A 26,670-nucleotide genomic window follows, 5' to 3' on the forward strand; every position below is an offset into this window, starting at 1 on the left:
TTAACTCCATTGCTTATTGATTTCCTCTTTCTCTCTCGCAAGAAAAATCCAAACCTATCTTAAAAATTCTACTTTTAACTCTTGCAAGTTGAAAAAACATGGTTCAATAGTTTAACTCCATTGCTTCTTGATTTCCTCTTTCTTTCTCGCGAGAACAATCGAAGTCTATCTTGAAAAATCCACTTTTAACTCTTGCAAGTTGAAAAACAGATAGTTTGTGGTACTTTACTTTGAAACAAAGATTTCAGGAGTCGATGTGTATGGAAAAATAACACTTTTTATTGGAATATGATATTTTACTCAAAAAAAGTATAAAGCCCACATTGAGAAATTTGAAATATATACGTTTATTTAAAAATTCTAGCATCGTTTATAGATATATGATGATGAAAGGAAGTTAGTGTTAAGCCACAGTAAGTCTACACACCACCCCCCCCCCCCCCCGCCAAATCAACTTTCTTGAAGAAAGATACCTCCTGCTCTTTAAGTAGCCGAGAGTTCTAGACCACTAAACAACTATTTCCTTTATGATGAGATTTTCCTATTTGCTGAAGTCAAAAATAAGCAAAGAACATGAAATTTAGTCTTTGGCCAAGTGATTTGAACTTCTCTAATTGCTCGTGTATCGTGTTCTACGTAAAATTTTGGTTAAGAAACATGAATCAGAATGCTAAAATTCGTACCTTGTCCAGTGGTCCATTTTACGTGCCCCGTAGTTGCGCTGTTTGTATTTTGCCCTGATAGAAGGCGCACTGTCTTTTCTACGTGAAGAGCAGCGATGTAACGCGTTATGCCAACCATTTCGAGTGATTGCTCGTCGAAACGTCGGAGCTCAGACGTTGTTCTATTAAAGGGCCGCGAAGGTCACCCTCTCCTCTGCTCTCCCAGCGGCGTCTTGGGAACCGCCCTTGCCCTCTTCAAACTTACCCCTGTCAATTTTAGGTCTGAGTAGCAAATTCATCCCCCGAGAGTATGATCTTCGGCTTGATACGCGGTGATTCCGGACCAGCAAGGATTCGGCGGAATATTTTCTCGGCGGTCCCTTTCCCGCAGTGTTCTCATCTTAGGGCTTAGCTCGGAAGATAATTCAAAATTTCAAATCCGCAATACATAAGTGTATCAACTAAAGCTAAATTCAACTAAAAAACTCGAATTCGCTTACGTCTTAAACGCCAGACTAGTTTCGAGAGCTATCGCTTCCCATCCTCAGTGATTGTTGATATAAGTGTATCACTTTTTTTACCGAGAAGTGTTTTGCAGAATTTTTATCATTTGAGTGTTGAAGTAGTCCGTCAAAATTCTGGGAATTTAGGCATTCAGATAGGTACAGATAAAAGCATAAATGTTCTTTCAAATACCAACAAAACCATTTTCCAAAAGGTAATCGTAGAAAATGACTCAGATATAGTAATCAGGCTTTTGAGGTATGCAGTTTAAGAAGGCTCTAATTTATAGGTTTATGCACAAAACACCAGGAAACAAACTCATGAAAATAGTTGTGTTCTTGTGTTACTTTTGGTTACTATAGGAAGTAAAACACAAACAAACACAAACTTTGTGTTGATTTTGGTACAGTTTGCGGTGAATTTAACGCAGGAAACAATGAAGAGACTGGGAAAATGCATTTGTCCAATTTTGACGTTGATATCCACCACTCGTTTTTTATTGAATTTCTTCAAGAAAATTAGGTGGCATTTTCTCTTGAAGTTGTCGACCGAGGGCTTATTTTGTGTTTTACTTCCTGTATCAACCAAACGCTTGTGTTTAAATTTTTCTCTGTGTAATTATTATAATTGAAGAAAGAAAATTGAAAGAAATCGTTCTTCTTTTGATAATAAAGTAGGAACGTCAAAGGGAAGTACGTAGTCGCACTTAAGAAAGTCGGCATTAGTAAGGCGCATTTCAATACTTTTTACGTAAAGGATTAGGTCTGTGAGAAAGCGAAAAGATAGTGGCTAGCATCTAAGCGACCTTGAAGGGCCGGCGCCCGCATCGAAGGGGCAGCGGCGGCCGGGACCTCATCCGAAACAGCCCCGATGGCCAATATCCGATAATCGTAACTTTAAATAACGCCCCTAAGCTTGACGATTCACGGCGAGTATATGACTAAGAAAATCCCACTTCAAAGACCACTCCAAAGTTGTAAGGAGGGCCTGGACCCAGGGCCGGGGGTCTCCAGTAATGCAGTTCTACACTGTGTCGTTGCCATGTCGATCGAACGTCCGACTCTTCCAATCGCAGATGGACGCATCGTCATTATCGAGCATCTGACAGAGGCGCGTTTTGGCATATTTTTCGAATCGCGTCGTTTCCATGCGCTGCTCTCCGGAGTGCCATCAGAACGATGACGCTCGTTTCCCGCCCCTCGACTCGTCGCTTGGCTGACATAAGGGCGTAACTGCACATTTAGATGAGCCCGGAAAGGCTTTGAGTTGTATGGATGACAGGGCTCATCGTAGAGTGTAGTTACGCCCTTATGCCAGGTAGGCGACGAATTGCCGGCTCACCCCTTCGAACTGCCACTCCAGTTGGCAAATAGTGCCCCTTTTTGACCATTCTCCCACACAAAAGATTTTCCAACATCCGACTTTATCTCAAGATCCGGTAAATTTTGTTTTTCTTCTTCTTTGAAGCTCCAGAGACCTATTTTTCTATTTATAAGCGCCTTCCTCCCTTTCCACACCCCTCGCGGTATTTGGAATTCGAGGCAGACTTGAATTAGACCCGAGAGAAATGTTTAAACCAACCGACTCTGTATTGTCTAAGAGATGGTAGCGGGATAATACCTGATATAGGATAAGGTAGAAGTTTAGGCGATCAAAATTAATTTTTAAAAGTTTGAAAGTGTCTTGAAATAACACCCGAATAATAATTATTCTCGCCCCATTTAATCCGTGTACGTCGCGTCGTAATGAAGATTCTTTTACACAAACTTTAAGATTGTGACTCTCAGGAGAATGGTTTTGGACTACGTAATCACTAGCAACCGCATTCTTTCAGATAATAGTAATTACATGAAATTTATGTGTTTAATCTTTGGCCACCGACTGGTTGCAACATATACCGTCTCGGTTTCCATAACCAAACATATATCACTCATTTCAATCAGGAGTGTTAGCGTCTGTTTCATCATGTTATCATCAACTCTCTTTCAAAAATATTTCATTTTGGAGCATCAAATATTCATAATTGTTTATTTGTCTCTAGTTTTTAAATATGCACTGAATTGCCTAGTCTCTTCATTAATTCGATTTGTGGGTAAATAATGACTTGATTTATCAAAGCGGCTCGGCGTAATAATTGTCGCAAGTGTTCATCGAAAACATCAAAGAAAAAGCATTTTCAATAAATTAATGTTGAAGAGCGCGCTCGTATCAAGATCGAAAATAGCTGAGGATAAATTGATTTTGAAAAAGAACAGAAAATAAATACATAATTTGATTGCAAGGATTGATACTTTTTGCCAAGCCAATATAGCTCTTTCAGCTACGTCCGGTGTCTTCTTTTTTGGAATTTTAAAAATTTGGCAAAAAATTTTGTTCCCTGTAAAAATATACCGCGTGGTACTGGGATTCCCAAAAATCGATTGAACAGTAGCCGAGATAGCATTTAGGCCACATCCGTCGTCTTGGATTTTCAACATTTAAAAATTTGACTGAAAATTTGAGTTTCCTATCAAAGAACACTCCCCGAGTCCCCGGTGCGAAAACTATTAAAGTGTCAATAACAGGTTTTCCTTCAGATGCGTTGCTTTCGTTGGGTGTATTAACGATGAATTTTTTATTTTTTACCAATTGAGGCTTACATTTATGCCACAGGCAACAATGATGGTAAAATATGCGCGGTAACTTGAAATACACCAGTTAGCAGGTTGAAATATGCCGTATTTGGTAGATCAATTTACTCGAGTTAGGTTCCAACCTAAGAATACAACTATATCAACTTCGGTGTATTGCACAGTATCACCCGCAATTGAAGGCGTTTTATAATAGTCCGACCGCGACGCGACGTACGGAGACACCGGTCTTGATATCGTCACCTTCCAGGCAAAGTATCACAAGCGCCATGCGACGTTTAATTTCCGCCGCCATTATATTTTTTTACTGAGAAATTGTTGGTTGAATCTGTTTGGAAATTTCACTAAATTTTATCGGCAGCACAAAGAAAATTCAGTGAAATTTTCGGACAGCTTCGTTGGACAATTTCTCTGTAAAAAAAATATAATGGCGGCGGAAATTTTTAAACGTCGCATGGCGCTTGTGATACTTTGCCTGGAAGGTGACGATATGTTGACTTCGAGTGCTGCTTGCGCTGCATACGTCGAATGCAAAATATGAGTAATTTACATATATTAGTGTTACGAAGAACCTAGAATGACATTTCGGGTTATAAAAAAGGATTCAACTTTCTTTCAAACAGATTTAAAAAATCTGAATTTTTTGCGTCGAAAAGCTCTTTTTCCATGATAAGGTCAGTAACACCGTTATAAAATGCCCACCGATACTGAGTATTACAAAAATCAATCAAACAGGAGCCAAAATGGTATTTTACACCACTTCTGCTGTAATTTAAAACTGCAGATTTTGATTTAAGTCCCATATACCTTGCTTTATATGAACTCATGAGATGTTTTAATGGTAGCGCTCTTGCACTGGAAAAAAAAAACACATTGGATCTAGAGTACAGACTCTTAAAAACATCGACAAGAAAAAATACTCTCGATTCAATCAGATTTAAACTCGAAGCAAGAACCAAGCGTCTTAATTTGAACGGATCTCCTTTTGATTTAAGCTTAAATCTGATTGCATCAAGAGTCTTTTTTCTTGTCAATGTTTTCAAGAGTCTAAACTCTAGGTCCAATGTGTTTTTTTTCCAGTGTGTTCACGGGCGTACTCAAAAATTGTTGTTTTCTTGACTGGAGACTTCTTAACGTACACCACAAAGAAAAACCTACTTAAAACCTCTACCTGTGTTGCAGAACCTCTTCGTTTTAAGAGCTGGAGTAGAACTTGTTTTTACTTTCTCGTTTTTTAAGAACAATTTTTGATTCGCGGATGAATATCACCTAATTGGAAGTACGTTTGAACGCGGGCGCTATGTGCAGGAGCCCATGAGGAGAATGAGTGGTTATTTACTGGGTCATCGAAGCGGAGCAACGCCGTCCATCTTGAATGCCAAGGATGCCTCGCTCGTGCTCCTATGCGGATACGTTTCAGCATACCAAGTGCTACCACCGCGTGAGGACTGAGCCATGCGCAACAGAGACAGTAAATTGGGATCAACGGACGCTCTTCAGAACAGTGGTGGAGCCCATGTAAAATATGAAACATTTTCCAAGTGTCCGAAAAAAATCACGGCTCCCTGTTTTTGAGGAGCCCTGGACTGTCGATTCCTGTGCGCGTTTTAGACTGATACTCCACCGGTGAGTCACCGACGCGTAGAATAATATTTTTTATCCGGTGCATCAGAATAGCATTATGAGACGCTAATAGTGGATATGTGTCATAGATTTCAGCGACGATTGTGTCTCCGTCGTGGTGAGAGTGCGTAAACATGACCGGTGAATTAACGCTATGAATAGGATTTTAGAAAACATAGTCGTCGATTCCTAAACGGGTCATATTCGACAAGCTACTGCGTGTGTCTTTTAATGTTGGATCAACGAAGAGTCGCTTTTTGGTGAACAGAATTTGGGTGTCTTCATTTTTTACCACAACTTTAGGACACCACTCAAGATATCCGTCACCGGTGATAAATCGTTCGTTTAAATGAGAAATGGTGTTTCGTGCGCGGGTATCAATTGTGCTAATCGGTTGAATCATCGGGCACACAATGAACGCCCCGCGGGAACAACGATGAATCATTAATTGAATCAACAGTGAACCAACCGTAGGTGAACAGTTCATTTTTCATTCAGCATCCATGGAATTAGGGTGAGTCAATTTGGAACGATTCGGAATCGGCTGCTTGTCGTTAATCGCTTCCGTTAATAGATTGATCAGTAAGTCGAAAGAGAAGAAAGGTTTGGGCGATCGGTGACTCGAAAATGAAGATGGCCGCATTTTTTTTCATCTCGATCATAGTTGCAGAGACGGTGAGCGTGCCTTTCGCGGTGGGAGCCCGATTGCGTCAGCGGAACGAGACGATCCTTCACCGCGCGACGAGCACCCCGCAAACGCCCACGAGCGAAACCACCGAGCGGAAGCCCGATCTCACGATCGGGCTCATAGTGCCAAAGAAACAGTTCGGGGTTCGCGATTATTTGCGCGGGATCCAGGAGGCTATCAACAGCCTGCACAAGTCCCGAGGGCCTAAGCTCAGCTTCCTCAACAAGTACAACTTCACTCAGTATCAAGTCAACACCGAAATGATGTCGCTCACTCCCAGTCCTACAGGTAAGAACAATGTACCCTAAGCGAATTTTATTTAGAAGTTCGGTACTACTCTTGTGCCTGAACCTCCGAACTGCCATTTGAGTTCGGAACTTCCGATTCGGTGACTAACGAATCGCAACGTTGGTGTGTGATTTTGGTACCGCCTCGTGAGGTGGTTCTAAAAAAGGTTCAACCTATCGAAAACCATCGGATCTGATTGGTCAAATCTGCTAAAATCGGTGTCCACTAGTGTTGGTGATTGATGAGACAAACCGGGACAGAACTTCCCGAAGAGGTTCGGAACTTTAAATAAAATTTGCTACTTTCGATACAGGTCAACTCACATTGAGTGCATACAAGGGAAGTAAATAAGAATTTTGATTTTCATTGAAATTTTAGGATTCAAAATGTGCCTGCGGACGAGATTTGAATGGTCAAATTACAAAATACTTTTGTAAAGTTTTATACCTTCATCTTGAAGCGCCCAGCTAGCCTTTCAGATGAATGAATCATTTCACTCATCGCGTAATACCATCAACGTATTTTATATTTTTCATTAACATTAGTTTTCGAATGTTTGGTTGAAGAGGGTAATTGTTAACACCAATGTGTATCAAAAAAATCACGAAAAGCAAAGATAAATCAATAAAGAGGAGGAAGCAAGGGATTTCTTAAAAACGAGGTCGAATGTATCGCTTATCGTTTTTGCCCGTAGATTTTCGATATTGTTGTGAAAAAATTGTAGACCCAAAAGGTGAGCCCCCTGGAAAAATAAGGCGGAAGAATACAGAATCTGAAAAGAATACAAGCCCGATTGACGATTATTTCCTCTAAGCCTCTTATTTTTAACCCTCGCCTCGCTCGAATGCTCAGAAAAATGTGACCCAAGTTTTTCGAGGCTCCAAATGCGCTGAGAAAATAGAGACTATTCGAAACGGAAAACTTGCCGAAGGAGGATATCAACGCACTGGATTCCTCCGCTGCGAGGAAATACAAGAGGAAGAAAAATCACCCCTCGTGAGCTTCCAAACGACCGAAAGCCTTTTAAACCCAATTGGATCGGAAGCTTGTCGGCCGTCGGATCAAAGAGGTGACGGCGAGACAGTTACAAGAAGGGCGCGACGGGGAGGGGACGGGGAGGTGGCGCTTGGAACCTGTCGTCGAGAACACCAGGTTGGATTATACAACTCGGCTTCACCTGACGGGTAAACGTTATTACCGGTTATACGACGAGGTTGCCCTGTTGTAGCAAAGTATAAAATATTGTACACTTGTTTTCTCCCACAATATACACATAGAGGAATTTTATCACATAACATACACTGGAAAAAAAAAACCACTGGATCTAGAGTCCAGACTCTTGAAAACATTGACAAGAAAACATACTCTCGATTCTATCGGATTTTTTCTTGAATCAAAACGAAATCCGCTTAAATTAAGAGGCTTGGTTCTCTATATAAGCTAGATTCTGATTGAATTAAGAGTGCTTTCTCTTGTCGATGTTTTTAAGAGTCTGGACTCTAGATTCAATGTGTCTTTTTTTTTTTTTCCAGTGTAAGTTTCGTTAAAACGGGAAGTAAAACACAAAATGGACCGTGTTGAGTAGAAAGGAACCAAGCCACATTAGCTATTGCCAAATGGGCCTGTTGCATGCAAGACATACAGCCGTGCGAATAGACTTTTAAGAGGTTAAATGACACGAAAATTACGATGGTCACATTAAAAAAGTCTGAAATACACTCCTTACTGCGCAATTTGTGTTGTTAGGAACGCGCTTTTTCAAATTTCCCGCGTCTGGGGGAGGTTTTCTAACGGAAACAATTAACGGCAACTCGCGGCTATTTCCGGTCAACTAAAACTGATAATATAACCTAAAAATCGGAGCTCGTGACATCGTGAAATGAAATGTAGAAGGATTGCGTTGGATATTTAAAAGTTGATCGATTTGGTTACCGCATAAAGCGTATATGGACCACTGTAGGAGATCACGTTGGGTTTGTAAACAAACTGAAGGAAAAAATAACAACAACAACAACGACTCGGCATCCTCCGGAAATCACCGAGCCCGCCGTTTGCTCGTTTCCGGTGATTAGAAAACTTTCCGGTGATTAGAAAACTGCCCCCAGACGCGGGAAATTTGAAAAAGCGCGTTCCTAACAACGCAAATTGCGCAGTAAGGAGTGTATTTCAGACTTATTTAATGTGACCATCGTAATTTTCGTGTCATTTAACCTCTAAAAAGTCTATTCGCGTGGCTGTATCTCTTGCATGCAACAGGCCCATTTGATTATGCAATTCAATTTTTTAGATGAAAACGGTTGTTTGGATTTTTTTGCAAATTTCAGTGAATTTTCTCGAAAGTACAAAGAAAATTCCTTAAAATTTGCAAAGGAATCCGCACAAATGTTCTCTTGAAAAAAATAATTTGCCCGGTTAAATTTGGAAACAGCTGAAGTGGCTTGGTTCCTTTCTGCTTACCGCGGTCCAAATTACCCTAGACCTCTCGGTTGACAATTTCAAGAGAAAATTTCAGCTAGTTTTCTTGAAAAATTTTAATAATAACGAATGGTGAATACCAACGTTGCAATCGGAGGAATGCATTTTCCCGAGTCCGTTCATTGTTTTCTGCGTTAAACTCACCGCAAACTTTACCAAAATCAACACATTTGTGTTGGATTGTGTTGAACTTCCCTTATTAACCAAAATTAACACAAGCACACAAATATTTTTATCAGCGTACCGAGGGTCGTTTCTTCTCAGGAGGATTATACTTGGAACGCATTCAGCAAAGAACCAAGCCACATCGGCCAATGCTAAAAATCGGGCAATTTAATTTTTTACATGAAAACCGTTGTGGGAATTTTGGTGCCTTCAGTGCCTTTTCTGTATTGTACGAAGCAAATTCTTTAAAATTTTCGAAGGGATCTGCACATATGTTTTCTCATAAACAGTTTAATTGTTCAGTTAAATTTGGCTGTAGCTGATGTGGTTTGGTTCCTTCCTGCTGAACGTGGTCCCCTTATGGTAAATATTTGAAACAAGTGATGATTCAGGAGACTTTCAACATAGCTTTATAGAAAGGACGTAAGGTTTTATAGCCCCGTGTAAAATTAAAGTTGATTTAAATGATTTTCTACCACAAAAAATAAAAAATACGAAGGAAGAAATTCCACGATATCCCAATGTTTAAGGTAGGATCAGATCTAAGTACCTTTGTTATTTATTCATTTTATTTATCTATTTTATTTTTTAAAAAAATTTATTTTACCTTTGTGTTGTGTCATTTTTTTAAGGGCAAATCATTTAAATTCCTCACAAAAATCTATTCTCAAGGGCTAACTGTGAAATTTTACTGCAGGCTCGGAAAAATTGCCTTTTTAACGATGCTATCATACAGATTTAATGAAGGCATCATAATAACGGCTCGTTTCAAATGCGCGTTTAAGAAAGTCATTAAGCCTCTGGAGAGCAAAAATAACCCCGCACAAAAACCGGCAACCATCCCCAAGATCTGAAAATCCCCCAATAAATACTGAGGGGCCGCGGTTTTTTGCGCGGAACAATCGGAAAATCCGGAGCTCATCCGCGTGGACGCGCTGCGATGGGGGCAGCGGAGGCGGCGCACAGTGCATCGCGTTAATTAGAGAGGTCGGACATGAAATTTCTGACTAAAACTCCAAATTTTAATATTTATTTCGTCACATTTTAAATTTCGAGGGGTGCTAATGGAGGGAAATTTTCCTGGGAAGCCAATGGAATCATTTTTAGAATCCAAAGTTTTGTATAAACGGCGTTATTAGCTTTTAAAGTTTCCAAATTTTGGTCGACCTCTCCTGTTGAATCGATCTACTGTGCGGCGTGGTGGCGGTAGAGGTGGATGAGGAGGTGGAGATTTATACGCGCTCTAATTTGGAGCCGCGGCTGCGATCGTAAATAAGTCTCGCTTTTACTGGCTAGCCCCGCGACTGGCCGCTGAAATTTACCTGCTCACAGTCATCCGGCTATGGATTTCCCGCGATAACGCCGAGCCGCGCCGATAACGACCCCCGCCCGGCTCTCCCTCCACTAACATTGTCAAAGTCCGCAATGAATCTCAAAATGGATTCACACAATCATCAAAGACTATACTGTGGATTGCATTTTGCAAAAAGGAACCACTAGCATTGCAATGTTGCTAAGATTGTGCAACTTCTTTTGTCTTTGAGGAAAAACCCGATTATCCATTAATATTTTCTATTTTACTAGCTAAAAACTGTGCATTTAAGACAAAAATTTCCATCTTTTCATAAATTTTCACGATTTCCGCAATTTTATTGCAAAGGATGAAGTTGCACAATCTCAGCATCATTGCAATGCTAGTGGTTCCTTTTTGCAAAATGCAATCCATGTAACCGGGACAAAAAACTTGGAGCTGATTGATTTTTTTTTTTTTTTTTTTTTTTTTTTTTTTTTTTTTTTGTATATTATTTTAGGAAAGCTCGTTTAACCTCTGGATGCCCAAGGCTTTAATTATACGTAGAGTCCCAAGTTGGGTCAAATTGACCAGTATGTAAATAGATTGACTTTGATAGTTTTTGAAGTATTATCTACGGTGTTTTGGATGACGGAAGAGAGGCTGCTGAAGACGAAGCTTGATTGGGTTCCTCCTGCTAGGAGTGGAACACTGGAAAAAAAACACATTGGATCCCGAGTCCAGACTCTTGAAAACATTGACAAGAAAAAGGACTCTTGATTCAATCAGATTTAAGCTGAAATCAAAAGGAACTCCGCTTAAATTAAGCGGCTTGGTTCTTGATTTAAGCAAAAATCCGATTGAATCAAGAGTATTTTTTCTTGTCGATGTTGTTTAGAGTCTGGACTCTAGATCCAATGTGTTTTTTTCCAGTGAAGGGGACGCCTAGTGAAAGGGTGGCGACAGGGAGTTTAAGTGGTTAAAATGTTGGTAAACCTGATTATTACCGATTTTGATTTTTTTAATCTCGAAATAGCGTATAGCTTTGGTTGGTCGGTATAACCATCCGCCAAATTTTATCCTACATCTAGTGTACTTTTCCTATCAAAAGTTTCAGCATCATGAAGAAGGTGCACAGAAATATATTATTACTGTAAATAAATACATTCTGGAGGCTGAGAGGCTCACCCTTTGAGTTAAGTGAAGCTGAAAATAATATTTCAGAGCCCTTATCTCCCCACCTGCGTGTTTTATCCTCTCTCTTCTTTTCTCCCTTTTATCTTCCTTACCTCTCCGAGCCAATCTCTCACTCATCGTCGGCCTTGCTTCTCTTGTAGTGATTTATTATGAAATTCATCCCTCCAAGATTCATATATTGAGCGGATAAGAGAAAGAAAGTGGGAGAGTGGGAGGGAAGACAAAGAGAAAATTAATTTAATTTATACCTTTAATCACATTCAATTCATTGTCCTTGCTTCCCACTCTCACATCAAAGACGACAGGGGTTGGTCATCGGTAGGAAATATTCATCGTTCCTCTGTCACATGTGAAATTTCTGTAGAATCACTGCTTACCATACAGTCTCAGCAAGATTTTTTCGTAATCACATTTTCCAGCTACCCGCTTCAAAAACCATTCAATGCCAAAGATTTATTATAAAATGGTCAGTCATGCATGACATCACCGAAACATGTCTCGAGATGCTCTAACTCTATGTCTAGTGGTCCATCCTGCCTTGCTAAGGAAAAATGTCGTATGAACATTCGAGAGTTGCCAAATTTCCCCTCTTCAAATAATAATTTTTGAGACAAATAATGAATTCTACTTGAAATGTTCTGATAATATAGATCACATTACGAAGACAATTCTTTAGAAAATCGGGCGGAAAATTTTCCCGAGTTTTCCTGAAAATTCGTATTTTAACAAAATAAATTTGGCAACCCACGAAGGTTCATAGGACGTTTTTCCCTAGCACGGTGTATTGAACTGGATCTCTGGCTGCTGGGTTTGGATTCATCGCACCGAAAAAAATCGTTGTTCCATTTGCCTCTGATTTCCCAGTAGGCCCCACGCTGAAAAAAAAGACGAAGGAGCAGTTTTGACTCTATTCGGGGAGCCAAGGAAGGAAGCCCAGTGCTTTGGCATGGGCCCAAAGGACAAGAGCGGCATACTGAGCAAGGTTCGTCCACGTTGTTACTGCGAGCCTGTCAAAACTCACGAGGCCCGGGAAATAGACCTGGAGCGACGACAGGAAATTCCGAGCGAGGAGGGATTTTTGAGCGGCCGCGACCGCGTGATGGAGTAACTTGCTGCGTGAACGAAAACCCGAACAGAAGAGCCAAGAATAAGATTTCAAACTAGAACATAAGCTTGAAAGATGTGATGATGAGTCATCCCCCTGAATACTAAGTATCATCCGTCGTCGTTGTCAACTTCCACGACAGATAGCGCTTTCGGAAGGTTTTCACACGGTGAACGAGGTATCTGGACGGGAAATTGTTTCAACGCAACATCAGTGCTGCCCGTAGTTTTATTTTCTCTCTGAAGCGTCCAAAAAGACGAGTTCAAACATGACTTTTTAAGGTGCATAAAAAACACAAACTGCTTTTACAATAAGTCATCAAGAAGTGCATGGCAAGGAATCAAGGTCAAGGGGTAATCAAAAAGTTGATGTCGCACTGCATGTTGAGTTCAACTGGACATTTATTTCAATTGGTGTATTTAATACTCAACCCTCGTCTAGTTCTTTTTATTTTTTATTTTTTATTTTTTCAATCCTTCAGGTGCTCGGAAAATGATCAATTTTTGACGGGTACCTTTGTCTTTACAAAATTGATTCTTTTTCTCCGAAAAATTCTGTACATTCAACCTTTTTCCCCCGTAGCTTGTATATTTCAATCATAAAAATCCGGCGCTTTTTGAAGCAAAATATCCAATTACAAAACGTCAAACTTCCGTTTTTTTGTTCGTCCCTGCCCCCCTTAGCAACCTGGTTGTTCAAGAAAAGTTAAACAAAAATTTCCTAAAATTAGTCAGTGGCGTGGCGTTCTTCGCGATGTATCGATTGATCTGCCATTTATACCTATAGAAACTGATCGATAAACAGGGTGATCGCAGAACGATTCTTTACCCTAGATTCAAATGGGGAAATATTGACAATCGTTCATTCACGCCTCGCCACTGAATTTCGTCCTGAGCTTGATATTTTTTCCTGACTCACCGAAATATTCTTAAAAAATGATATTCGTGCATGGCAACTTTTGCTAATTTATTCGGGCACAAATATTCAACTGTTACTACCAGGATAGATACAAAGAATCCTAACATTTTTCACCGAGTTTTTGAGAATGGCTGTAAAATAACTCAACTTTTTAACTAGAATTAGCATCGCTGTCAGGATGAGCGCATTTATCGCTTGACGTGGCGTCGGATAGCGGTTTATTTACGGATTCAATTAACCTAAGCCCTATTCAACTTGGATATCACGGCTACTCACGCACTATGCTACAGTATTGTCACTATCCGTGTAAAAATATCTTGAGATACACACTTTAGCTCGCGATTTTTGAAAGTTTCTCGCAAGCTGGCTACTGTGCCTTTCGCACCACCAATTCTTGCATAAAAAATCACATTTTACTCTCGCGTACAAGATCACTATAAAGTGGTTTCTTGTTAAATGGGCAACACTGCTAACCTACTCCCTGCGTTGACTAATCCTTGCCAAATGAACCCAGCGAGAAATTCTCATTACTCGTGATAGCCGACGGGCAAGCGGGCTTGCTTTTGCATTTGAGATTTTTCCGCTTTGTTTTCGACCTCGGTTGAATTGCCGACCAGATCACACAGGGTTGGACGTTTTGACTTACCATGATTTGATAGTTGAATGTAAGTCCAAATGGAAGATGGTGAAATCATGGTAATTTTTACATTTCTAGTGATGGTCTCCAAGAACATCATTCGATGGTTTTCTTACTGGAACGAAGTATTGATTCCTCTGACAGTTTTCATCCGAAGTTAGTACAAATATGGAGCAATGTTTTAAAAGAAAGTTTGGATATCTACTCAAAAGTTGTACCTATTTTATACTTACGTCTGGGACCCCCGGTATAAAAAAATATCAATTGCCTCTTTAATTTCTCAAGGTTTCTTTTCGTTTAATGTTTGGGCAGAAAACTGGAACGAGAAGTTCCAGGAACAGTTCTTATTTGTTGCATTTTATTATGTTTACTTTTGACATTGCCATCAGCTGTTCCAATAATTGTTCGTTCCACGATGATAATAGCCCTTCTTTCATTAATTATAGTCATGAATTACCCCTTTCAAGCAAATTTTCTCATTCACATCGTAAAAACTCCAACGTCTGCATTTTCCGGATAAGTAGACATCCGCCTGAAATGGGAACAAGTTCACTTTGATGGAGCCCGTTTCAAATTATTTTTTCTCTTTCGCTGTATGCGCGGGATTACAGGGAGTTCCCTATTCTGCGCATACAGCCGAAGAGGAAAAGTAATCTGAAACAGGTTGTACCTGTGGGAAAGGGACATTATTCATCGAGCTTTTTAATGTTCAGACGCAGCTGATCAAATATTCAGTTTCTACTTACTTATTTCACGCCTCATCCACACAGGGGAACTTCCGCGGAAATGCTTTAACGAATTCGGACGAAATCGTGTACATTTACAGAGTAATCTCACTTCTCGCTTTGCCGAAAAAGGCTCAACCGAGCTAAAACTAGTTCATCAAATTGGCTATCCCCATTTTTGCTGAACCATCCCTGCCGAAGTTCGGGGCAAGTTCGCGCGCGTAAAGTTTCTGAACGCTGTTCTTATTTCAAAGGAAAACCAATCATCGCAAGTTCCATAATCTAGTGAGATACGTCTGCGCTGTTCCCAAAGATTACTCTCACACCGCCTACAAAAATATTTGGGAGAAAATAGAAAGTAAGCGAAGATTTCGAAGATATCGCAATGCGCGGCCTCTTAATTTCTCCGTCGGCGATACGAGAAACTTTTATGAAATGGAGAACCATCCCTGGAGGCGTACCTCTAGATACCCTCTGAAAATAAGGAAAATGCGGGATTCGCCATTCGAATGGGGAACCCGAACCATGGTTGAAGGTAACAGAGGACAAATAATATGCCGTGTTAAGCAAAAAGCGCTCATCAGCAAGGGGTTACCATGGTTGTTGCGCGGTTACCGCGGATGAGGACAGATATTTTGTCGAGTCCACGCTCCAAATGACACGCTCGTGATAGCTGTACAAACAAGCTCATTTTTCCAGACCAGGAGCTCGGTTCTGCCGTGTTAAGGAACAAAGCCGTATGAACCCTCAGGAGTTGCCAAATTTCCTTTGGTAAAACACAAATTTGCCGGTAAAATTATGAATATTTTCCTTCCAATTTTCCAGGTAATTCTGTTTGCAATTTCACCTGAAGTTCCTGAAAATTTCAAGGAAAAAGATTAGTAACTTTCCTCAAAAATGAACATTTTATCGAGGGAAATTTGGCAACTCTCGAATGTTCATACGGCGTTTTTCCTTAGCACGGCAGGGTTGGATTGGTGGCGCGAACCGGTGCGTCGGTAGCGCGTCGCTCCTCTAGGAGAGCGCGCACAATGGAGTCGTGAAAGGCGACAAAATTAAGCTGTTCTGCTCCGTCATTTTTATGAGGGATCAACATAGGCGCAGCCTGCACCGAGCGGGACGCACCGCCCCCGCCCCCCGCCCCGCCCGCGAGAAACGGAACGTTGTTCGGGGCTCTGTCGGAAAAATGGGAGCTCCGCTCTGGCCGCGGCGTAACATTATCAGTCCTTGTCATCAATAAAATCCAGTTGCCAACCAAATCCACCACAATCGCATCCCTGGTGCCAGATCGACGGATCTGAACAGAGCCCAATTCAGCACACATTGTTACGATTTCAGGGGGTATAAGGTCAAAGGAGAGGGGTGTAGTGGCGTAGCGTGTATTGCGATATGTCGATTGATATGTAATCTAAACCTATGGTAAAGAATCGATTATTAAGGTGTTCGCTGCGAACACACTGTTTATCGATCATTTTCCATAGGTTTAAATGGCGTAAAAATCGATAAATCGCAATTCACGTCACGCCACTGGAGGGGTGGGTGAGAGGGTCGAGCGCCCTCAAGAACACCATAAAATGAACCATCAGGCAGGCTAAGAAATAGACTACCTTTTTATTACAAGGAATCACTATCTCTGACTCGCCCATTGGCAGTGCTGCCATGTTATTTTACCATAGATTCTGAGGTACTGTGCCCGGAATTTATTCCGATTTTTTTCAAAATTCCCGGGAAAAATCCGAAATATGCCCGGCTTCAGTTCCGAAGATTAACAAATTTAATTTAAAACAAGAAGAAACATCCAACATGAATATGTTGGAAAAGCGTGCCGAAGAACTGAAATCTAGTGTGTGCACTATTTCCATTTCAACGAGATGTGTATAAATTAGTACTCTCTGCAAATTGGGGAGGAATTATTGATTTGATACCGTTGAATGTAAATACATTTTATTGAAAATACATTTTATTGAATAAAGAAAGTAACATAATTATATTGGATGAACAAAGAAAATAACATCATAAATCATTTAACTGAATTGGTTCATTCAGAATTTCAAATTAAAGTTTGGAAATTGTTCAGTTTGTTGCGTCATGTTGGAGATTGCTCAGTTTGCAGCAGCAGAGTATGGAGTTTACTCTGTTTAATGAGTCAAACTTTGTCTTTTCTCTTTTCTTCGATTGATTTGTATTAAAATGAGACTTTAAGGTATCTTTTCTGGAAAAAAAAAAAAAAAAACGTGACACAAAAAAAAAAAAAAAAAAAAAAAAAAAAAAATGCAACTTACACTCAGAGAATCAACAAGGGAACCTAACCTCCAAAACTCTGCCTTCCAATTGGTCGAATTGGAGATTGCTCACTTCGCTGCAGTTGTAACTATGGAGATGCAGCCAACTTGGGTTTAACCGCTTTTGAAAAGATGCTGATTCGCTAAATAGTTATGGCGGCATTTAAACTTCTAATTTAAATCCTCCGAGCGTAGAAAAGCTTATTTGACGTACCTATGAAAGAAAATAATACGGTTTCCACGGGAAAATGTTCTCAAGGGTTTCCAGTAACAGGATAATTCGGTTTCTCGATGAATGACCTTCAGGGCTTGACACTATAACGGTTCAAAAACGGAAGAACGGATCCGACGGAAAAAAAATTCGGACCGCCCCTTGAAAAGCATTGGTCGATCGGTGTGCTGTACTACAGTACATCCGAGTGATTTCAAAAAGCGAGCCCTATAGGCACGCTTAAAAAAGCATCAAATGTGATCGGATAATCGGTTAATCGGACAAAAACCCTAAAATTCCGTGAAATTCCGAAAATATTTGACAGTTACGGGAATCTCGAAGATACCGGGAAAATTTCCGATTATTTGAAAAATTCTGAAACGTGGAATTAATTCTGGAAAATGACAGTAGCGCTACGGAAAATGAGCGTCAAGTCGGGAAACCAAATCAGGGACTTGCTGCGCCAACTTGCGTGCTCTGGGTAGGTGCTGGACCTGTCTGACATCCTTCAGACATATTAATTGCTGTGTTTTAAATCAATTTTTAACGTTTCATCTCACACGTCAATTGTGTAAATACACGCACTTAATAAAGATTAATCGACCCGGTACACGAGTCACTTTTCGCCTTTTTTATACTGTCTCGGTTTGACAACGAAATTTTCGGTCAAATTTGGCAAATTCTACGTCACAACTGTTTTACATCGTAAGACGACATCCGTTTGTCCTCCTCAGGCGTTTCATTCAACGGGGTTGCCTAGTAAGTGAGATAAGGCTCCATTTTTCGGTCGGGTTCAGCGCCGCAGAGCTTAGAATTTCGCGACAGAGGTGGTGAAAACGCTCTCAATAGAGGAACAATCAATCATTTGAAGTTGGAGAGCTTTGACAGGCGGGCCGACAGGAGAGACCCGCCGCGCCGTGGCAGCGTCTCGCCGCGAGAATCCACACGAAAGTTTAAGGGCCTCAGAATTGGAGAATCGAAGAGGGAGTACATTAATAAGGCGGTGTCGAGTACCAGGCGGTGGGCCGCAGCTTCGGTTGACGTGAAAAAAAATCAAAGGAGAGGATGATGGGCGACCTATGCAGTGACAATATTCGGGAAACAATCCTGATCTCCTTTTATTAACATCAAAGTTGCCTGTCGAGGGCTAAGGAAGAATACCGCCAGTGGCGAGGCGTGAATGATCGATTATCGATATCTCCCCACACTGGAAAAAAAAAAAACATTGGATGTAGAGTCCAGACTTTTGAAAACATTGATAAGAAAAAGGACTCGTGATTCAATCAAGTTAAAAGCTTAAAGCTTAAATCTAAAGGAAATCCGCTCAAATTAAGAGGCTTCGTTCTTGATTTACGCTTAAATCTGATTGAATCAAGAGTATTTTTTCTTGTCGATGTTTTCAAGAGTCTAGACTCTAGATTCAATGTGTTTTTTTTGTTTTGTTTTTTTTTTAGTGCATTTGAAGCTATGGTAAAGAATTGATTTTCAAGGTGTTCGGTGCGAGCACCTTATTTATCGATCCTTTTCCGTAGGTTTAAATGGAAGACAAGTCGATTCATCGCGAAGCACGCCACGTCCCTCAATACCGCCTAACTGAAAATTTTGTCGAAAATAGGTCAAAGACTTTGCCGCATTCTACAGTATAAAATACGCAAGCTGATGCTGTTAGTTTTTTCCAATTTCCCATGGGGAGCGTTGTAATAATGCTGTAGAGTGTAGAACAATTGCAAGTCTAACCTCAATTTTTTTTTTTTTTTTTTTTTTTTTTTTTTTTTTTTTTATTGAGAGTTTAGTGGCTTCTATTCCTTTAGGAATCTACAGCCATCTATAGGCACTATTTATTGTCCGAAGACATCAGGGAGTTTGGTAGACATCCATGCTCGGGCTTACAAATTTTCACGGATTAAGGCCGAGCGAATTCTGCTTACAGATCCACTCGTCAGTTCCATGAAAATTTGTCGCCACCACCGGGATTCGAACCCGGGACCTATTGACCTAGAGTCAGACGCGCTAACCACTAGGCCAACCTGGCCGGCAACCTCAAAATTACAGAACTGGTAAAGTCTCTTCTCCGTCTTGAAAAATTGTCAGTTTGCAGGTGGGTGTAGGAGTTGATTCAGGGAATTGCCCAATTGATCTGTTCTACTGTCGGTTGGATGTATTAAGGTATTTCAGGGTTTAATTTGTTTCGAAGTCTCTTGTACCCATACAGACTACGTTACTTGAATTGAACCGATTATTTTCCAAATCACGTATGCGCCAAAATTGCGCATGCCGAGAGAGATAAGAAAACCCGTTTTATTCGCTCTGTTGACAATGTCTATATCCCAAAAAATGTATGTATATTAAAGGCTATTTTGAAATCAGACATGATCGATTATACCAAAGAAAACAGAGAAAACACAATCACTCTACCACCAAAGTAGAGATTGGCGCTTACGTCATTTGGAAAATAATCGGTTCAATTATGGTCTACAGTGCGACGGTATTGAAATATTCAGGAACCCAGACAAAACGGCTACAAAAGCTCAGTGTGAAAAATAACTGGTGCAAAAAATCACCCTGCTTTCAGTTAAATTTCCTGTGGTTTTGCTCGTTATTCGTGCCAACCGATAACAGTGTAGTAGGAGAAGTAGGAATTCAATGTCAATTCAGTCAGTGACGGATGCTGCTGATAGCTTTGCGATAGACCTCCGGCGAAAGGCTCCCTTTACCTCGATTCAGCTCTCTTTCAAGCTGCTCGAATTAGAAGCCAGGGAACTTTGATATTTATTCATCGAAAATAAAAAGAATTATTTCCCGAGCGGAAACCATTTTCTGTTATCCGCACCGACATTCTAGCTTTTCATTTTCTGTCTCTTAAGGGCGTCTTGATCCTGAAGCAATCTGAGATATAATCCAGTCAGAGAGCTATCAAAATGAATCGCTCTTGCACTCGCTTGCGTCAACTCTCAGTTGATCACATGAAGAATATGTTGGTTCTGTCAAAAAGTTTTTGAGATTATCTCCAGATTAGATCCATTATTATGACATTATTCATGACTATGTCGGCGCAAAAACGGACTCTCTAAATTACGTCATCAAAGGCATGTCACGAGAATTTATTGTCTTTTCCAACGAAGCTTATTTAAATGCCATGAAGGATAGATAGGTTGCTTTGTCCTTTAACATTGTTACACGCCCTGCACCCCCCTCTCCCCAAGCAGGTTTACAAATTTCCACTCCTCTAATTTGCCCTTTTTTCCATTAAATTTTGTGTCGAAGCAAAATAGAAGTAAAATAAAATATATAAATGGATCCCACTTTGAAACAACCGCGGAAAACGATTGCTGACACGTTTGCTAAGGATGTGCTGACGAGAAGAATCTTGCTTGACACAGAGAGGGCCGTGAGTATAAACCTTAAAATTTTGTGCTGGGTAGGCGTAAATCACAGAATTCTGGAAGGTGACAGTCATACTGAGCTTACAGGTGAAAATTCATTCAAACAACTGCACTGAAGGTGACTCTGGCAAGTGGGATGATTGCGCTGAAGGTGATTATTTCGTCATTTTCCTCACAAAAGAAGGTAACTACATTCCAATGTTTCCGGATTTTTCCGCACCATTGCAATTTTACCTGGAGAATGTTGAGAATGACCAGACAGCTTGTCTGGTATGGTCATGTCAATAGAATGACGGACGAAAGGCTGCCAAAGAAGTTGCTTGATTGGGTTCATCCTGGGAGGAGACGAAGGGGACGCCCCGTGAAAGGGTGGCGACAGGGGGTTTTAGAAGAAATGAGAGTTTGCCAACGCCCTGAAGAGCTTTGGGAGGATAGGGGACTTTGGCAGCTAGGGGCCGCAGAGCGCCAAAGAGCGCTATAAAAGCGGCTTTATACATACCATACATACATGTTGAGAATTTCTAACTGAAAATTTCACTAATTTTTCCTCTGATCCCATGTAAAAATCCGACCAATTTTCGACTACAATCATACAGGTTTATTCGCGTAAAAAATTTGTTTGTTTGAGTCAATTTCGCGACCTTGGAATGGAGTTACGTCCCTTCATGCGAGAAATGACGAATGATTGAATATTTGGCTTACAAAGCCGGGCAAAAAGTTACTCGCTTCGCATTAAGAGGACTCCAGTCTGCCACGATCGTCTGTACGCAGTTAGGAGGGGTATAAAGTGTCATTCTTCAAGTGGCCCAAACCAAACGTATTCAGAAAAACCAGGAATACCGCCCCTGCATCGTGAGATATATGTATAGCGATTCTCAGCGTGAATTATATGAAGATACCCGCGTTGACCACAAATAAAGCGCTCAGGCCTGAGTATTTTTAAGTGTCTTCAGTTACCTAAACACACGGCTCGAATCTCGTGAAGCATGCCTGGCAGGCTAAACGCCGGAAACCCCTCCTCTCCTGCAGTGTCAAAAGCCACGTTATAACACGATATTTATTAGACAAATAAACAGCCTCTCGTGATTCGCCGAGTGGCTTTCAAAAACAGGCAGGTGGAACGGAGTATGGCGGGATAAATAACTCAAGGGATATCATTCGAGTGTTGCGTTGCCAACCCCTCTGAAATCAGCGGAAAAATGTATGTACACTATGGGCCGTTCAAATATTACGTGACGCATTTGGGGGGGGGGGGGGGATTGAGCCAGCGTTACGGTGCGTTACAAGTGGGGAGAGGGGTCAAGCCCACCGTTACGTGACAAATCCGAGCCGGGGCAAAAAAAGGTGCACGAAATTGGAAATTCCGCCCTTCCCGAATGAATCTGTTATTTTCTATCTTTCTTTTTGCAATGGTTAACTCATTCAAAATTCTCCAGGTGCGTTTTTAAGGGAAAATTATGAACAAAACAAATCTAATCATGTATTTTCACACGTTTATTGATTTCCCGTCGTATTTCAGCAAAATATCTCCCAAATAAAACCCGAATTTTTTTTTCAAGCTGCTTTCTCAGTGTTTTCTTTCTTTTTTTTTAAGAGAAAAGGGGATAGGACGGTTCTTAGCGTTATGCAATCCAAAAGGGGGGTTGTAGGGCTAGGATATGGGTGCGTTACAAAGAAGGGGGAGTAGAAAACTGGGAAAAGTGCGTTACATAATTCTTGGACGACTTTTAGTCACGGACTGCGGACGGGTTGAATTGTTGGTAATCAAGCAAGACGAACGATTCATAGTACTAAGTTTGCAAAATTTTCTCGGAACAAACAGATAAAATTATTAAGTGCACCACCCGCGGAAATACTTACAAAGTTGATTGTTGCATGGTTGCAAAGTTTCTTCCAACGACCCATGCACCTCCTTTCCACCTTTTTTTCTTCCAGCAACTTCCAAAATACCTTTCGGCTACTCTAGTTCTCTTCGTTAACCCAAAGAATAAGTTTACTTGAATTGATCCAATCTGACCCACCCTTGATCTCATTTTGCTGACGCGGGAACCCCCTCAGAATCAAAGTTTAACCTTGTTTCGAGTCGCCGCCTTGCCCTCCCCCACCGCAGATTCAAGTTTTTGATGTGCTTATCCTCTGAGCTATTGAATTGAGGCGCGTCTTCTCAGAAACCGGACCTAGAGCTTCCGTGGTCAGCTGTTAAGCTACTCGTCATTGCCTAGTTTTGATGCGGCAAAATATTCACATGTTGTCGTATGCTCAGCTCTTTGGAAGTTCACCCTAAAAAGTGGCCTCCCGCCCCCTCTCACCCTCCTCTCCTCTTCACCCTCTCCTTCCTCTCCCCCTCCACCCTTCACCCCCTCCCATGTCAATCCTCACAACTCGTCCTTTTTCGCCTCGATAGTAAAAACCGTGAAAAAGAAATCAAATTATTAAAGACACACTTTGAATGATATATATGCCCACCTTTTTTTCCTGAGCCTGATCTACCCGAGCTACCAACCTGCAATAAAACATTCAAATCTTCATCGGGTCAGGAATATATTCGAGTGTGCTAATATTATGAAAAAGGAGAAATGAAAGGTAATGAGATATTTTGAAAATTTAGAAAGCAGTCGTTTTGAGTACAGAATTAGGTATTTTCAATCAGTGGAGATTACGATTTGGTGAAGTGCGAGGGTTTACTGAATGTCGGTTCGACAAGAGACTCAACGATTCGGTCGATTCGTGTGCTGTTGATTCTACGGAAGGGGCTGCTACCATCCAGCGCTGAACATAGGGACCTCTGTTCATTCTGATAAAGCTATTAGACATTATTATGTATGAAAAATCTCCGGAAAACGTAACACTAAAGTCATTATGAAAAATTATTGGCAAGCTATCTATTGTGAAACCTGAGTCCCAATCGCTTGTGTTCGAAGCTGCTCTAGAATTTTTAAATCAGGAGTTCAAATCCAGATGAGAATAACGCACAATACGAGCAGCAATGATATTTTTCATGGAGCAGAGTTTTATAATTTATGAGCTAAAAACTTAGTAAATTTGGTGCTGTGGATGTTTTAAAAAGCAGGGAGGAGGTCGACCTCTCCAGCTAAAAATAAATAATTATTCTTTGGCATCATGCCGTGGACCTCGCGCAGAAAAAAGGAGAGCGTAGGGGAAGAAAAAAAAAAACAGGATGAAATAGGAGCAAAAAACGGATGTTGCGGGAAAGAAGGAGGAGTGAGGATACAAAAACCGAGGGACGTAATAGAAAGGAAAAGGACGAAAAACTACGAGAAGGGAAACAGAGAATGGGCAACGGAGAACGATAGCGCCACCCCAAAGCCCGTCTCCGGCGCGGCGAAACGGAGAGGCGCTATTCGAAAGGAAGAAAGTTTTTATTGTGATAAATACTCTTTTTAATGGGCAATTTTCAAGTTTGAGTCTCGTATAATTAGCTCGCGGGCCTTTAAAAACTGGCGAGTGTGACTCATTCTCGCGCGACGCAACGGCCTCCGAAGGGTGCTCGAGCTGAGCCGGAGCGTGAATCAAAACTAAACTGCCGCACGAAGGAAAAACCCCGTGTTCAACATTTCAACGTTGCCATATTTCCTCCGGTAACATACGACTTTCCTGCGAATTTTTCGAATTGTTTTCTTCGAGTTTTGTAGAGAATTTAATTCACACTGTAATCTAAGGTATCTTTAAATTTAAAAGGGAGATATTTAAAGCTCTCTTTGAAATTGAATGTTTTACCGGGGGAAATTTGGCAAAATTTGAACGTTTGTTCGGCGTTTTCTCCCGGTGCGGAATTAAAGTGGTTGTCTCTTCTGTTCGGAGGTTTTATCAACTTGAAAACTTTTATCCTGTTGATGCATCAATCGACGGTCCCACTCGGGCTCCATTAGGGCGTTATCAGTGATACCCACCGAGATCTCTGTGCCCTTTGTTCTAACTTTCAGCCTATCACTGAATGATAACCCGAATTCACTGTTCTGGAAGGCCTGCGAGGGTCTGCTCGGGGGCGCCATTTCCATTCCGTGTCATTGTCTTCTGGGGGAAGATGATACCGATTATTAACGCGCTTTTATCACCATCATAATTAATGGCTCCGAGAACCGTTCGCTACGTGAACGAAGTAAAAAAGAATAGCTAGTGTGCCCTTTTCAACGACACAAGTCGTTGTTTTTCGGACGAAGGAACGTAACTCAATCCCAATGTTGTCAAATTAACTCAAACGGTTTTTTACTACGATGGAAAAAAAAAACACATTGTACCTAGAGTCCAGACTCTTGAAAACATTGACAAGAAAAAGGACTCTTGATTCAATCAGATTTAGGCTTAAATCCAAAGGAAGTCCGCTCAAATTAAGAGGCTTGGATCTTGATTTAAGCTTAAATCTGATTGAATCAAGAGTATTTTTTCTTGTCGATGTTTTTAAGAGTCTGGACTCTAGATCCAATGTGTTTTTTTTTCCAGTGTAGATTATACCGGTGCAATTTTTGTCAAATATTTTTCTGAATTTTTCATGGGATCAGAGAAAAAGTCAGTGTAATTTTCACTTATAAATGCCCAAGATTCTACAATGGAGAATTTGCATGCAAATTTTTTATTGCTTCATCTGAAAGTGCTTAAAGAGCTAATTTCACAGTATTTTTTACAATTTTTTTCTGATATGGGAAATACTATAAAAATAGATTAAAAAGTGAGAAAATGCACCGCCAAGTGACGTCATCTGGCGGCATTACCCATTTAAACACACGTATTTTAGCAGATTAGATACTTTTGTCATATCTTCTCCAATAATTGTTCAATTCATGAACCAAGAGTATCCTCGTGTTCAGTTCACTCGGTAGTTTCCATTTAATCACGAAATTCATCAAATTTCAGACACCTGCAAATTCTCTATTAAAATTGCAATTTATGAGAGGACTTTGGCAACATTGAAATTCAGTTACGTTCTTTTGTGCGGGAAACGGCGACGTTTGCACGGATTACTCTATTCTCTTTAGTTTACAGACGTCTTTAATCAATTATTCCAAGTTTTCTTTTGATAATTCTTATCAACCAAATGTATGCATTCATTTTTTGCATTGTTATATTAAACATATCTCACTGCATACACAATGGTACTCTGTTTGTTAAAGAACCAATAGAAATATTGAAAGGTGCCTATTACTCACAAGTCGCCTTCAATTTTGCCATATAGGCAACAAACACACCAACTATCACGAATAGGCATAGATTCGAAAGATACATATTTTTACCGCTCCGCAATTCGTATGGCTCGGGTTGAACCTAGAAACGACGTTGTCAACGTATTGGCAGGTATCAGCCATTTGAAGTTATACTTCAATTCCGCAGCGTAAGCAACAAACCCATCGAAGAGAGAAGGTCCGAATATAGTTATTTGTCCGAAAAAACACATGTGTATCGCCCTCCATTAACTCCGTAAGCTTTAATTGATGCTAATTACGAATCGTTTCACGCCTTTGTCTTTCCCCACTAAAGTAAATACTTTGTTTATGTGTCACGACTAACATCATGTCTGATCGGTAACTTTTTAATGCTACAAATAGATTTCTGAATTTTTATGTCACGTTATTTAGATCAATTTCTAAAAAAATACAAGTTCTTCAAATAAAACATTGATAGTTTTCATTACAGGTAAAATACGAATTACGTAAATAAATCTTATTTTCAGTAATTTTTCAATATTAATAACACCTTATACCTATTTCAGAAGTTGATAAAATCACAACTCTTAAACACGGTAAAGTATAGGTAGCTATATGATTTGACAACAGATACAAAGAAAATTCTCTTAAAAAAATAAGAAATTAAAAAATTACAGTCAGAGGATTAAATAACTTTGAAATTATGAGAAAGTTCAAATATTTCAAT

General features: G+C 40.4%; 1 protein-coding gene across 5 annotated transcripts in view; it reads left to right on the plus strand.

The window, feature by feature from the left end:
- Nmdar2 (glutamate ionotropic receptor NMDA type subunit 2) overlaps positions 1–26,670 on the plus strand; it is a 156,207-nt gene that overhangs the window by 44,863 nt on the left and 84,674 nt on the right. For 4 of the 5 annotated variants that reach the window (XM_019050916.2, XM_072304576.1, XM_072304584.1 and 1 more), the window contains exon 2: positions 4,979–6,395. The exons of the other annotated variant lie outside the window; for it this stretch is intronic. In XM_019050916.2, the coding sequence (XP_018906461.1) occupies positions 6,047–6,395 (349 nt within the window). In that variant the 5' untranslated portion in view covers positions 4,979–6,046. The remainder of the gene's footprint in view (positions 1–4,978; positions 6,396–26,670) is intronic. 5 annotated transcript variants of the gene reach the window in all.

The sequence above is a fragment of the Bemisia tabaci genome, chromosome 1, assembly GCF_918797505.1.
Source record: "Bemisia tabaci chromosome 1, PGI_BMITA_v3".
NCBI classification, from domain to species: domain Eukaryota; kingdom Metazoa; phylum Arthropoda; class Insecta; order Hemiptera; family Aleyrodidae; genus Bemisia; species Bemisia tabaci.